Source organism: Corythoichthys intestinalis, chromosome 16 (genome assembly GCF_030265065.1).
Source record: "Corythoichthys intestinalis isolate RoL2023-P3 chromosome 16, ASM3026506v1, whole genome shotgun sequence".
Taxonomy (NCBI): Eukaryota; Metazoa; Chordata; class Actinopteri; order Syngnathiformes; family Syngnathidae; genus Corythoichthys; species Corythoichthys intestinalis.
The window spans coordinates 39,820,154-39,834,770 of record NC_080410.1 but is presented as its reverse complement, the minus strand read 5'-3'; the positions used below and the strand labels follow the sequence as shown (position 1 = coordinate 39,834,770).

The window sequence follows — 14,617 nt, the reverse complement described above, 5'->3', positions numbered from 1 at the left end:
GGGCTGGGGGGGAGGTTTGTCACGCCAGCGAGTGAAATCCGGGCCAATGTTTATTCTGTATATCATGGCAGCTGCCCTTTCTTTTTCCTCCTCAGACAAAACTTTCTGTCTCTGTTACTCTGCCATCTTTGCAGAAGTCACGCGAAAGCGTTTGCAATGACTTCCGTCTTTATAAGGAATGGGGAAAGGGGGAAGTGACGTATGCCATAAAGCAGTCAGCACATTGTAGTTTTTTTTTTTGTGTAGCAGGTAGGCCTGTCGCGATAACAAATTTTAGTGTGCGATAATTATTCTCATAAATTATTGCGATATGCGATATTATTGCGCCCCCCCCCAATTTTTTTAACCAATTTACAATAACACAGTGCGATTACAGTATATATTAATAGATGAAGTACACCCGTTTAAACGCGATAGATATTTACTCTTAAATTCAAATATACTTTTTAAGAAATCACAACCAGAAACAATAGACCATACCTCTTAAGTAAAAAACAACAATATTGATACCGCACAGAAACACAGAATAAATAAAATGTGTTAAATTTTTTTTTTTTTTTTAATTGCACTTAACAACTTCAGCATTTAGGAAAATGAAAACTTTTCCCGTCATAGCTTCTGCAATGGTGTTCCATAGGGATGCAATGATACAGTTAAGTCATGGTTCGGTACGAATTTTGATACGAGGGACACGATTTTCGATCCGATTCAATACATTTAATGCTCTGTAAAAAAATATAACAATTGTATTTTTTGTTGTTTTGTTTTTTTTGCTAAAGAGCAAAAATTAAATTGCCATCATATAAACATGCATTTTAGTGCATAATATTTATGTGCTTACTTCTTACTGATATGAAAAAAAATTGTATAAAAGTGCTGAGAACAATCTTTACTGTTTGTAAAGTGAGGCAGGGCACACCGTTGACTGCTACAGCTCTCTTAGTAGCTAGGTTTACTACATGAGCAAAACATCCTATTTGTGGTCCGAATCCATCTGAGTCACGTACTGAATTAACAATATACTGAATTAACAATATTTGCAACATTATCTATAGTCACTGGTATGGATTGATTTGGCCTTCTTAACCTCATGTGACAAATGACAGTTTAGAATTCATCGATGTAGTATATGGACTACATGTCCCATAATCACTCTGGGCTCACGTAGCCAATGGCATGGAAAGTAGCACATCTAGTTTGCCATTTCATTATATCTAGTGTGTGCGCGCAACCGCGCATTAAAAAAGTTAGCAGGCGCCGCTGAAGTCACGTCTGCTCATTACTACACAACACCAGCATATGAGGGCTTTCATATACAGGACGAGTTTGAAGCACAGCGCTCTTAATTTCATTCAGCTGTTCGTTGTCAAAGTGAGGTTATTCGTGACAGCCAAGTCAGTAACAATGTTTTGGCGGACTTCGTTGTAAATATCCAGCGTTGTGCCGAAAAATAGCCGCCCCGCGTGAAATGTCACTCCTGATGGGAGCGCCCACACGTCAACAACACCGGCGCGCCATAGATGGTCCACAGTCACTCCGGAGCACTGACGCGGCCGGTATACGTTGAACAATAGGATATAATGGGAACGATTGGCTCCGGCGCTAGTTTTTGCCTGACCTGGAATGAAGATGCATTTTGCGCAGTTGGTAACGAACTTTTAACAGCATGTCTGCTGCACGCGCACACACACGTGCACGCGAGGCGATAAATCGCAACGGAAAAGTTACCGCCTTCATTTTTATATATCGCGCGATAAATGGAATTATTGCATATTGCGACAGGCTTAGTAGCAGGGTTCCTGCCACCCTCTCAAGATATAAAAGAGGTGTAATTCAACTAGTTGTCAGTCAAAATATCATCACGATTGTTATGAAAATATTTTATAAAGTTTGAAAAGTTACCTAGATTTGCTTTAACTGAACAGAAGACGACGACACACAATTCGGGAGCAAAACAACGCAATAACACAACTAATAGATGGAACATGGAATATAGAATCAAATTAAAAGAGGGAAAAAAATACAAGAATTCATTATTTTAGAGAGGGATGTCAAACCGATTCCACAAAGGGCCGCAGGGGGTCCTGGTCTTTGTTTCAACCGATCCAGGACACACAGTTTGACTAATGAGGTTTCTGCTAAAACAAGCAGCAGTTGACTGCAATTAACTGATTACACTTGTAAGACAACAGATTGGTGAAAAGGTATTTATCTCATCCAGTTGGAATGAAATTCAGCACCCACTGCGGCCCTTTGAGGACCGGTTTGACAACCCTGTTTTAGAGAGTCCAATTGTAAACCAGGCTGGGCCTTGCACCTGCACCGGGGCTGAACCATGGAATCATACTCGGTGGAAATATACAAAGTGTAAACGGGAGATTCCTATATCCCCTTATCATACCTTTGAGAAAAAGAGTTCAAATATTTACAGAAAGAAACGGGTACTTTTTGAACAAGTCTGGAGATAGATAACAGAACAGCAATGAATGAATCCGTTAGGGCTTCATCTATTGATTATTTAAGTAATCGATTAATCTATCTAATAGAGTAATCGGATTAGGAACATTTAATGCCTTGTAAAGTAGAATTTAGAAGATGTTTATTGCACTTTCAAAAGAGCATTAAATGCAAGTACAAAATAAAATTCCGGAGTGTTTTTTTCTCGCAACTATGCAGAATTGCACTTTCATTTCACGGAAGCAATCAATGAAATGCATTTAAAAATAAATGAAAATACTAGGGCTGTCAAACGACTAAAATTTTTATTCGAGTTAGTCACAGCTTAAAAATTAATTAATCGTAATTAATTGCAATTCAAACCATCTCTAAAATATGCCATATTTTTCTGTAAATTATTGTTGGAATGGAAAGATAAGACAAGACTGATATGTACATTCAACATACTGTACATAAGTACTGTATTTGTTTATCATATCAATAAATCCAAGAGACTGCATTAACATTAACATTCGTTCTGTGAAAGGGATCCACGGATAGAAAGACTTGTAATTCTTAAAAGATACATGTGAGTACAACTTATAGTAATTTTTAGGGCTGTCAAACGATTAAAATTTTTAATCGAGTTAATCACAGCTTGAAAATTAATTAATCGTAATTAATCGCAATTCAAATATTTTTTTCTGTAAATTATTGTTGGAATGGAAAGATAAGACACAAGACGGATATATACAGTACATTCAACATACTGTACATAAGTACTGTATTTGTTTATTATAACACTACATCAACAAGATGGCATTAACATTCTGTTAAAGCGATCCATGGATTGAAAGACTTGTAGTTCTTAAAAGATAAATGTTAGTACAAGTTATAGAAATTTTATATTAAAACCCCTATTAATGTTTCCGTTTTAATAAAATTTGTAAAATTTTCAATCAAAAAATAAACTAGTAGCTCGCCATTGTTGATGTCAATAATTACACAATGCTCTTGGTGCAACTGATTAAAAATCAGTCGCACCAAAGCGCCAGCAGAGGGAGACAAAAAAATACAAGTAACAAGTGGACATGACACTGCTGTCATTTTAATGTGTTTGAGCGGGGCATGTGCGTTAATTGTGTCAAATATTTTAACGTGATTAATCAAAAAAATTAATTACCGCCCGTTAACACGATAATTTTGGCAGCCCTAGAAAATATCTGAGCTTAGCCTCAAACGTTAAAAAATATTAAAACAACATAAGAACAATTGGTTAACTTGCATAGCAAAAGTCTGCTAGCTTAAATACTATAAAATGCTAACTTTTTTTTTTCAATGCACTCCAATCATACCTCAAAAGTAAATCACAAATTCATAAACAATCATTAGCTTAAACAAAAACTTACAACCTTATGTTGGTCTTAACAGGGAGCAGTTGGATCCAGCCGTGCTAGATGAGTTGTGTCATATTTACTGTTGCCACTAGAAGGTAGTGTATCCACCCAAATCAAGAAAACTAAATGCAAACATTTTCAAAACAAACCATTACTACGTCACTTTAACTAAACAAGTTAGAAGCAACTAAATTTGATTCGAAGCTTTTTTCTAATCAAATTACTCGAGTTAATTGTTGCAGCGCTAGAATACTTATAATTATACATGATTATATGAATATAAATTCCTCTTAGTTTGAATTTTTACACTGGGTTTCAATCAAGGACCTAAAATATACACAGTGTATATACAATTTTGAAATGTTAGATTTTCCTATTTAAAAAATGTGCTGGATGTGCTAAATCTCCACATGGTGTAAAGATGTTAGCAGTGAGTGAGTTTTACTTACTATATACTGTAGGTAGCCATTATGTGGGCTTGCCAATTATTTAAGACCCTCTCTGTTATTTCAGGTGTGGCCAGTAAAGCAGCTAGCTGTATAAAACTTCCTCAGTAGAACAAGTTTTATGTAATAGTCGCAGATTACATTCAGCTCTAAGTCATTCTGGAATGCATAGGAATGGGGTGAAACGGAGATCACAATCCCTCGGCACGTATTCCTAAAATAGGCGATAACTTCTTTCCAAACCGGCATTCCTCACATGTGAGGCATTGCTACACCGCAGTCAAAAGTTGTAGCGTTTTACGTAGTAGCGCTCATGTGTAAATATTAGAAGTTGGGGGGTGGCTGTGTGCGTTACAGAGCTTCCGAAGCCTCAACTGGGGGAGCCCAGGGACTTGCGCTCTTTGAGGATGCAGCCGGCACAAGAGGACGAGCTTACGCTGTCTCTGAACGTGGATGGAATGCTGGAGGGAGACGCGGTCAAGGTGAAACTCATTCCGGAGAAGAAGGGCTTATTTCTCAAGCATGTGGAGTACCAGGTCACCAGCCTGGTAAGGTACCGATTTGTGACTTATATGATAAAAAAACGGTAACCCAGAAAGTCTGAATCTCAATTGTCTCTCGTCCGGAGAGTGATTGAACATACTAATTTTGGAAAGTTTTAACAATATGGTTGAAAGTGAGATGCCCTTGTTGTGGGGACAGTTTGCGACATGACACACGGGGTGTGTTCATATGAAAGGGGCGTTTCAAAGGCAATTACAGTAGTTTTGGGACTATAAACCCCACCTTTATTCCTCCACTTTGAACTCTACGTCTTGTAATCCTGTGCATTTTATATATGGCGGAAAACACAGACAAGACTGAAAAAGCAGTTTCTGCTCTTGCACTCCTCTTTAAAAGAAACTGCTGTATTTAAAGCCAAAACAACTGTTGTGTTTGATAGAACAATGTCTATATGCTGCCATAGCAGATTCATGGCGCATTAAGCCCCCAAACTATTTTTAATTTGTCCATTTTACCCTGAAAACCCCCAATTACAGACGTCGCGCAACCGCTTTTGTTTCGACCCAGTAATAAAACGAAGGTAATTAATTATATTTATCGTTCAAAATGTCTGTCATTTTTAGCTTAGAATCATTAATTGATGTCAAATATTTCGTGTAAAAAAAAAAAAAAACACAAAAAAATTATTCACTCGCATATTTTAAACTTTTAAACTAGTGACGTCACAATGATAAAAATTGCGTCTGTAAAAAAGTCACGGATATCTACCTCATAACTATTGCTTAATTGCATTTTTTTTTGTTACTGTCGCATTTTCTCCGATATGTTAGATGATAAATAATCAATCCAAACAAAGAAAAATAGATTTAAAAAAACGTTTAAAAGGGTAAATACAGTGCCTTGCAAAAGTATTCGGCCCCCTTGAATCTTGCAACCTTTCGCCACATTTCAGGCTTCAAACATAAAGATATAAAATTTTAATTTTTTGTCAAGAATCAACAACAAGTGGGACACAATCGTGAAGTGGAACAACATTTATTGGATAATTTAAACTTTTTTAACAAATAAAAAACTGAAAAGTGGGGCGTGCAATATTATTCGGCCCCCTTGCGTTAATACTTTGTAGCGCCACCTTTTGCTCCAATTACAGCTGCAAGTCGCTTGGGGTATGTTTCTATCAGTTTTGCACATCGAGAGACTGACATTCTTGCCCATTCTTCCTTGCAAAACAGCTCGAGCTCAGTGAGGTTGGATGGAGAGTGTTTGTGAACAGCATTCTTCAGCTCTTTCCACAAATTCTCGATTGGATTCAGGTCTGGACTTTGACTTGGCCATTCTAACACCTGGATACGTTTATTTTTTAACCATTCCATTGTCGATTTGGCTTTATGTTTTGGATCATTGTCCTGTTGGAAGATAAATCTCCGTCCCAGTCTCAGGTCTTGTGCAGATACCAACAGGTTTTCTTCCAGAATGTTCCTGTATTTGGCTGCATCCATCTTCCCGTCAATTTTAACCATCTTCCCTGTCCCTGCTGAAGAAAAGCAGGCCCAAACCATGATGCTGCCACCACCATGTTTGACAGTGGGGATGGTGTGTTCAGGGTGATGAGCTGTGTTGCTTTTACGCCAAACATATCGTTTTGCATTGTGGCCTAAAAGTTCAATTTTGGTTTCATCTGACCAGAGCACCTTCTTCCACATGTTTGGTGTGTCTCCCAGGTGGCTTGTGGCAAACTTTAAACGAGACTTTTTATGGATATCTTTGAGAAATGGCTTTCTTCTTGCCACTCTTCCATAAAGGCCAGATTTGTGCAGTGTACGACTGATTGTTGTCCTATGGACAGACTCTCCCACCTCAGCTGTAGATCTCTGCAGGTCATCCAGAGTGATCATGGGCCTCTTGGCTGCACCTCTGATCAGTTTTCTCCTTGTTTGAGAAGAAAGTTTGGAAGGACGGCCGGGTCTTGGTAGATTTGCAGTGGTCTGATGCTCCTTCCATTTCAATATGATGACTTGCACAGTGCTCCTTGAGATGTTTAAAGCTTGGGAAATCTTTTTGTATCCAAATCCGGCTTTAAACTTCTCCACAACAGTATCTCGGACCTGCCTGGTGTGTTCCTTGGTTTTCATAATGCTCTCGGCACTTTAAACAGAACCCTGAGACTATCACAGAGCAGGTGCATTTATACGGAGACTTGATTACACACATTTGGATTCTATTTATCATCATCGGTCATTTAGGACAACATTGGATCATTCAGAGATCCTCACTGAACTTCTGGAGTGAGTTTGCTGCACTGAAAGTAAAGGGGCCGAATAATATCGCACGCCCCACTTTTCAGTTTTTTATTTGTTAAAAAAGTTTAAATTATCCAATAAATGTTGTTCCACTTCACGATTGTGTCCCACTTGTTGTTGATTCTTGACAAAAAAATTAAATTTCATATCTTTATGTTTGAAGCCTGAAATGTGGCGAAAGGTTGCAAGATTCAAGGGGGCCGAATACTTTTGCAAGGCACTGTATATGAAAAAGAACATCTCGACCACTCCTTGATGTCTGCGATTTCTGCATCGCGACCCTTGTTATATTACCATGTTTCACCCATAAAATCCCCCCAAAATCTAGCTGTGGCCATTCACAGCTGTGGCTTGACACTCAGTGATACATGCAACATGGAGTTTTTGGATCGAAACAAGGTAAGTACGCGATAATATCTCGTCAAAGTCATGGCGTCTGTAATTCTGCTCTCACGTGTTCTCACCTCCAGATAGGGTTTTGCTGTTTAAAAAACTTTTTTTTTTTTTTTTTTTTTAAATGCGCTTCTGTTCAAATCGTAATTGTAATTGTCTGTCATTGACGGTGCTGGACATCTACTAGTGATAAACTCTTTAAATGAGTTTTAATTTAGTTTATGCAAGTCATTAAAAAGCATTAAAAGTCATTAAATGGATTTTGTCAAAATCCAGGCCTTAAAAAGCATTAAATCAAATGTTCAAAGTATAAAAAAATTATACAAACTTGACTGTTAATTTTTTTTTTTTTTAAACATAATGTTTTAGAGCTGTACGATATTATCGGGTAGCTAATAATATCGGATGATAAAAGCATTTTGAAATGAAATTGGATAATATCAACATCGGTTTTCCATGATCGGTTTTGGGCCAATATGCATGTTGCCTTCAAAGTGTATGTAGAAACCTTCTGCCTTGTCCAAGGGCTGGTCACAGCTGAGCACAGCAGTTATACTGATTGACCATTACTGTAGATGTCTCAAAACTAAGAGGTTTGGAATTGTTATGCCAGCAGACCATTTGCATTCATGGTGCAAGAATTAAGTGAACATCACAAAATAATGAATTATAAACTCATGACATCCCTCATCACTGTACTGAAACTATGTGGCTTTGTTGTTATTTTGAGCCAGAAGCACTGTGTGAGTCAAATGTCATCTGGCAGTGCCTTATTGGCACTTTGCGCTTGCATTTCATCCAAAAAACTGATGTTTGCACCATTTTGATTTCAACATTACATATAGTGGTGCAATATAAGCAGTTTTTCCATAACTTCATTTGAAGTTGTTCTCTTACTTTTGAGAGAATGTTTATTGGAAAACATTTTATGTTGTTACATTTTTCATTATTAAAGTATCCAGTGGGGCATCACAATACAATTAGCCATAATATGTTAAGTCCACGACCACATTAGATTGCTATCGGTTTGATATTGGGTTTTTGGAGTTGGACAATATCGGGTTATGTGTCAAAAAGTCATTATCAGACAACTCACAATTTCTTTGTTTGAAACTAACTGCAGTTGGGCAGTAAATTAGTTGAAAGCGGCATTAAAAGGCATTATGGTAAATGAGATATGCTGATACCTGTAGAAACCCTGTTTTGAGAGTGTCACAATTGGATAGATTTATAGTCCAGTGCGGCTTATATACAGTCATGAGAAAATATTTGGGCACCCCATGAAATATTCAGTTCTTTATTAAGAAATGTTCACATATCAATGTTTGATTTTGTTTTTCTCTGGAAAAGAAAGTAATTTAATTGCAGGTAAACAACAAACATTATCATTGTTTTACTCATTAAACCAAAAATGATCAACAAAATTGCATATTCTAACTGAGGAAAAAGTTAGGACACCCAACCACCTTCACTGAAATAACTTCAGTGAGACGCTGTTGTAGCCATCTACCAGTCTTTGACATCGGTCTGAAGAAAGTTTGCCCCACTCCTCAATGCTGAATACTTTCAGCTATGAGATTTTTGAGGGGTTTCTTGCATGTACAGCCCATTTCAAGTAACCCCACAGCATCTCAATAGGTTTAAGATCTGGGCTTTGACTCGGCCATTCCAGGACTCTCCATTTCTTCCTTTTCAGCCAGTCCATGTTGGATTTACTGGTATGTTTTGGGTCATTGTCATGTTGCAGAGTCCAATTTCACTTCAGCTTTCATTTTTTCATGGATGATTTCACATGTTCCCCAAGTTCATGGTGGATTCCATGATGGTGAGCTGGCCAGGTCCTGCTGTAGCAAAGCATCCCCAAACCATGACACTTCCACATCCATGCTTCACAATTGGTATTAGGTTCTTTTCCTGGAATGCTGTATTGGGTTGCGCCAAACATGTCCTCTGTTCTGGTGTCCAAATTCAATTTTAGTTTCATCTGTCCAAAGAAGATTATTCCAGAAGTCCTGATCTTTGTCTACATTCACTCTGACAAACTTCAGACTGTCCTTCATGTTCTTCTTGGAGTGCAAAGGTTTCCCCTTGCACACCTCCCATGAAGGTTAAACTTGTGAAGTGTCTTTCTGATTGTAGAGGCATGCACTTTCACATCAACAGTAGCAAGAGCCTGCTATAGGTCCCGTGATGACATTTTAGGGTTTTTTGAGACTTCTTTTAGCATCTTGCGGTCTGCTGTCGAGGTCAACTTGCTCGGACGGCCAGACCTGGGCATGTTGTCAGTTGTTTTGAATGTCCTCCACTTATAGACTATTTTCCGAACACTGGAATGGCTGATTTTATATTCTTTTGAGATCTTTTGAAATCCCTTACCAGACTCATAAGCATCTACAATCTTATTTCTGAAGTCTCAGACAGCTCCTTTGATCTCACTATGGTGTTTTCTCTCACTTCAACAGTCAGGGGCACAACAAACTAAATGTGAGGTTTAAATAAGGCAAGCCTCCTTCAAAACACTGGGTAATGATAATCTAATCATGTGCACCTTGTGTGTGATTTTAGCCATTATAAGTGGGGTTGAATGTGGGGGTTTCCTGATTTATTCCTCAACAGAAATTGCATTTATTTAAAATGACATTTTACATAAAGTTATAAAATATCTTTTTTTCAGTTTTAATTGTTTAGTTCAATGAATTGAAAAAATGAAATAATATCCATATCACCAAATATGTTTGGAAACACTATAGGGGGTCCTATTTTTTTCACATGACTGTATTAATAAATACCATTTTCTTGTAAAATTGGGTGGGTGCGGCTTATAGTCAGGTAAGCCTGATAGTATATTTGCTCCTTAATGGATGAATATTCATGTAAATGAATGACAGTTTTATTTATTTACCTTAACTAAAACTACATGAAGTGACCTTGTTAATAAAACATGGACTATAATGATGCTAAAATTAGCTTCAAGGTAACCCAAGGGAAGAATCCCTGTTTTGTATCTTACATATCAACACTGACATAAGTTTGAACACACAATAATTCCAATCTCTTGATTATTTTTGCTTCCTTTTCCCCCCAGCAATACAAAATGTCAGTTTATCGACGCTACAGTGACTTCGATGTCTTCCACGAGATCCTTCTTCAGAGATTCTCATACAGAGTGGTGCCTTCGCTTCCGCCTAAAAGAATGTTAAAAGGAGGTACAGTGCAACAACTTCACATAGGGATCCTGGAACAAAACAGGATGTAGATCTTGACAGTTTGATTGCTGTGTAACCCATTTCCTTTTCGTACGCTCAGCTCTTCTGTAATCAGTACTACTTGCTGACACTTGTAAGGTAATATAAAGCATTTTTTTTTCAGTCCTGACGTCAGTTTCCGAGCAGGATTTCATTGAGGGGAGGAGACGGGCACTGTCCAGATTCCTCAATCTGGTGGCGCAGCACCATATCTTGTCAAAAGATGAATTAGTCAAGACCTTCCTCACTTTCTCCGGCTCTGTATGTTTTCCTTTTTCCAAATTTGCTGGCTCCACAAACATTGGAGTGAAAGCGCCATGGCAACTTCCAGTTATTCATTGTATTCTTCCCTGCGCTTGGCAAACAGGATGTCCAGATTAGGCTGCGTGACGCTTATAAGAAAATGGGGGATGAGTTCATGACCAACAGAATTGCAACGCTGGCAAAGGTTTGTTCATTTTTTAAAGGGTTCATACAGGTCCTTGAAATTGCTCGGACTTTACTGTTGAGTTTTCAAGGTTTAAAATCACGATACTTTTTATTCCAATAGGTTATCGATTTCTTTCCACCAAGAATTGAAATACCATTTTAAAAAGGTGTTGGGTTTAGGAAAAAAAGAACCAACAGGTCGCTAGCAAATTTTTCTACTAGAATATTGTTTATGTTATTAATTTCGACATGGAATTCATTAAAAAATGGATTGGACGTTAGCGCTTGCAATGAAATCGGAGCATTCGCAGTCATTCTTCATGTGTTGGGGGCATTTACAGGTCACTTTCTGTTAATTTTAGGGTATTTACTGGTCACTTGTTGTTGACTTTGTCACTTCATATTCCTTTTGGGAAATTCCCAGGTCCCTCCCTGTTTAGTAACCTAAAATCAAAAGGAAGTGACCCAGAAATGCACCAAAATTAACAGTAGGTGACCAAAAATCAACAGAAGTTGACCTGAAATGGCCTAAAATTACCAGCAGGGTCGGCCACAGACATTTCAATTCAAAGCAGAAAAGGATGAAACAAGCTTGTTTTCCTGTTTGTATCGTAAGATACATGATATCCTAAACCTGTGTCGATAATTGTTGTTTCGCCATATCGTGAGATAATCGTTATTGTGAGCCTTGTACTGCAAATCGTATCCTATCATGAGCGACCCATAGGTCCCCACCCCTTCTCCCACAGTGCATTTGACTAAGTAGTTTGGAGTCTGGCTCTTGATCGTCTACCCTTCTTATACAAGAAAATGTTTTATTTTAAGGTGTAGGAGTGATAGTAACAGCCTTGTAAAGCACTTTACTAGTTTTGGTGCGAAAGGAATAGTTTTTTTGTTGTTGTTGCAAACTACAGTTTCACACAAACGTACATCAAGATATCATGTAGCTTAGAAGTTGGAGGTGTGACAGCCATTTTTCGAGGGTCCCAAACTTCAAAAGAGCGCACTTATCATGGTTTCCTCGGCCGTGACGTGTGTGTCTCCGTCCACCGAACAGCATACAATCACCTCTGCAATAGGACGAGCTCAGTTTGCCACAAAACATTCCTTGCAGGGGAAAACGCACTCTCCCAGGGGGGTTCAGATCAGGCACCTTTCATACTAAATTTCTCGAGCCTCCAGGGTTGTAGAACATATTTTGGAAGACATTTGTGTACTTGTGAGTAGGCCCATATTTAATTTCATCATCGTAAAAAAGCCTCGGGAAAACATTTAAAAGGTACTGAAAAAAATGGAAAACTGGTCTTCAAAGTCCTTAAAAAGTGCTTAAATTAACCCATGAAAAGGCGTACGAACCCTGTTTGTAATGTTGTAATAAAAAGCTTGCAAATTCCACTCAGATTTAAGGATTTAGGTGTGTTTCTGCAGGAATACCTCCCTGCAGACATCCAAGTGCAGTTCACTGCAAGCAGAGAGCTGATCAAGAACATCCACAACAGCTTTTACAAGCTGCGCGAGCGAGCTGAGAAGATTGCCGAGCGCTCCAAGGGAAACGCCAGTGACCTCCTCATGTTTGGCAATGAGCTCAGGTATTTTGTTATTGGATGAGTGTCATTCCAGCGGCTTGGGAAAACAAAAGTGATTCTGAATCCGAACCCCCCACAAGTTCAACATCCCATGGGAACTCGTACTAGAATTTTAAATTCTGAGAGTATCGATCAACACGAGGTCTAATGAGGTCTAACGAGGCTCCACTCGTTACCTGTATTAATGGCACCTGTTTTAACTCATTATCTGTATAAAAGACACCTGTTCATAACCTCAGTCAGTCACACTCCAAACAACACTATGGCCAAGACCAAAGAGCTGTCGAAGGACACCAGACACAAAATTGTAGACCTGCACCAGGCTGGGAAGACTGAATCTGCAATAGGTAAAACGCTTGGTGTAAAGAAATCAAATGTGGGAGCAATTATTAGAAAATGGAAGACATATAAGACCACTGATAATCTCCCTCGATCTGGGGCTCCATGCAAGCTCTCACCCCGTGGCGTCAAAATGATAACAAGGTAGGTGAGCAAAAATCCCAGAACCACATGGGGCGACCTAGTGAATGACCTACAGAGAGCTGGGACCACAGTAACAAAGGTTACTATCAGTAACACAATGCGCCGCCAGGACGTGTCCCCCTGCTGAAGAAAGTACATGTCCAGGACCGTCTGCGGCTCGCTAGAGAGCATTTGGATGATCCAGACGAGGACTGGGAGAATGTGTTATGGTCAGATGAAACCAAAATAACACTTTTTGGTAGAAACACAGATTCTCGTGTTTGGAGGAGAAAGAATACTGAATTGCATCCGAAGAACACCATACCCACTGTGAAGCATGGGGGTGGATACATCATGCTTTGGGGCTGTTTTTCTGCAAAGGGACCAGGACGACTGATCTGCTTAAAGGAAAGAATGAACGGGGCCATGTATCGAGAGATTTTGAGTGAAAATCTCCTTCCATCAGCAAGGGCATTGAAGATGAGATGTGGCTGGGTCTTTCAGCATGACAATGATCCCAAACACACAGCCAGGGCAACAAAGGAGTGGCTTCGTAAGAAGCATTTCAAGGTCCTGGAGTGGCCTAGCCAGTCTCCGGATCTCAACCCCATAGAAAATCTGTGGAGGGAGGTGAAAGTCCGTGTTGCCCAACGACAGCCCCAAAACTTCACTGCTCTAAAGGAGATCTGCATGGAGGAATGGGCCAAAATACCAGCAACAGTGTGTGAAAAGCTTGTGAGGAGTTACAGAAAACGTTTGGCCTCCGTTATTACCAACAAAGGGTACATAACAAAGTATTGAGATGAACTTTTGGTATTGACCAAATACTTATTTTCCACCATGATTTGCAAATAAATTCTTTAAAAATCAAACACTGTGATTTTCTGTTTTTTCCCCCCCACATTCTGTCTCCCATGGTTGAGGTTTACCCATGTTGACAATTACAGGCCTCTCTAATATTTTCAAGTGGGAGAACTTGCACAATTAGTAGTTGACTAAATACTTATTTGCCCCACTGTATGAAGTCACTTCCTGTTAATATTGGGTCACTTTGTGTTGATCATTCATTCAATCATGATGCCATTATAACAAAATTTAAGTTATTTTGCTACACAAGATCATTTCCTCCACAGAACACTGGGCTCACAGACGGTTCTCCCGCCGTTGGCCTCGTCACAGAGCACATGGGGACGCCTGTGTCAGAGTTTGAAAAGTCTATCCGCGGAATTTTCTGTGCTCTCAGAAAAAGCGGCTGTGCAGGTAAAACTCGCACATCGACTACCCCTGCTATAAGTGACTTTGGGAAGTAAACATGCAGTTTTACTCCATGATCTCAGGGCAGACGGGAAGAGGATGACGTCGTGGAAAGACTGAATCTTTTTCTTGATTTGCTGCAGTCATACAGAGTGAGTCTGCTAT

The 14,617-nt window shown here is 39.0% G+C and overlaps 1 protein-coding gene across 2 annotated transcripts in view; it reads left to right on the top strand.

Moving 5' to 3' along the window:
• snx8a (sorting nexin 8a) overlaps nt 1-14,617 on the top strand; it is a 32,837-nt gene that overhangs the window by 14,314 nt on the left and 3,906 nt on the right. For both annotated transcript variants that reach the window (XM_057860891.1, XM_057860892.1), the window contains exons 5-11: nt 4,637-4,827; nt 10,562-10,682; nt 10,846-10,982; nt 11,089-11,169; nt 12,579-12,739; nt 14,332-14,458; nt 14,536-14,604. In XM_057860891.1, coding sequence (XP_057716874.1) covers nt 4,637-4,827; nt 10,562-10,682; nt 10,846-10,982; nt 11,089-11,169; nt 12,579-12,739; nt 14,332-14,458; nt 14,536-14,604 — 887 coding nt within the window. The remainder of the gene's footprint in view (nt 1-4,636; nt 4,828-10,561; nt 10,683-10,845; nt 10,983-11,088; nt 11,170-12,578; nt 12,740-14,331; nt 14,459-14,535; nt 14,605-14,617) is intronic.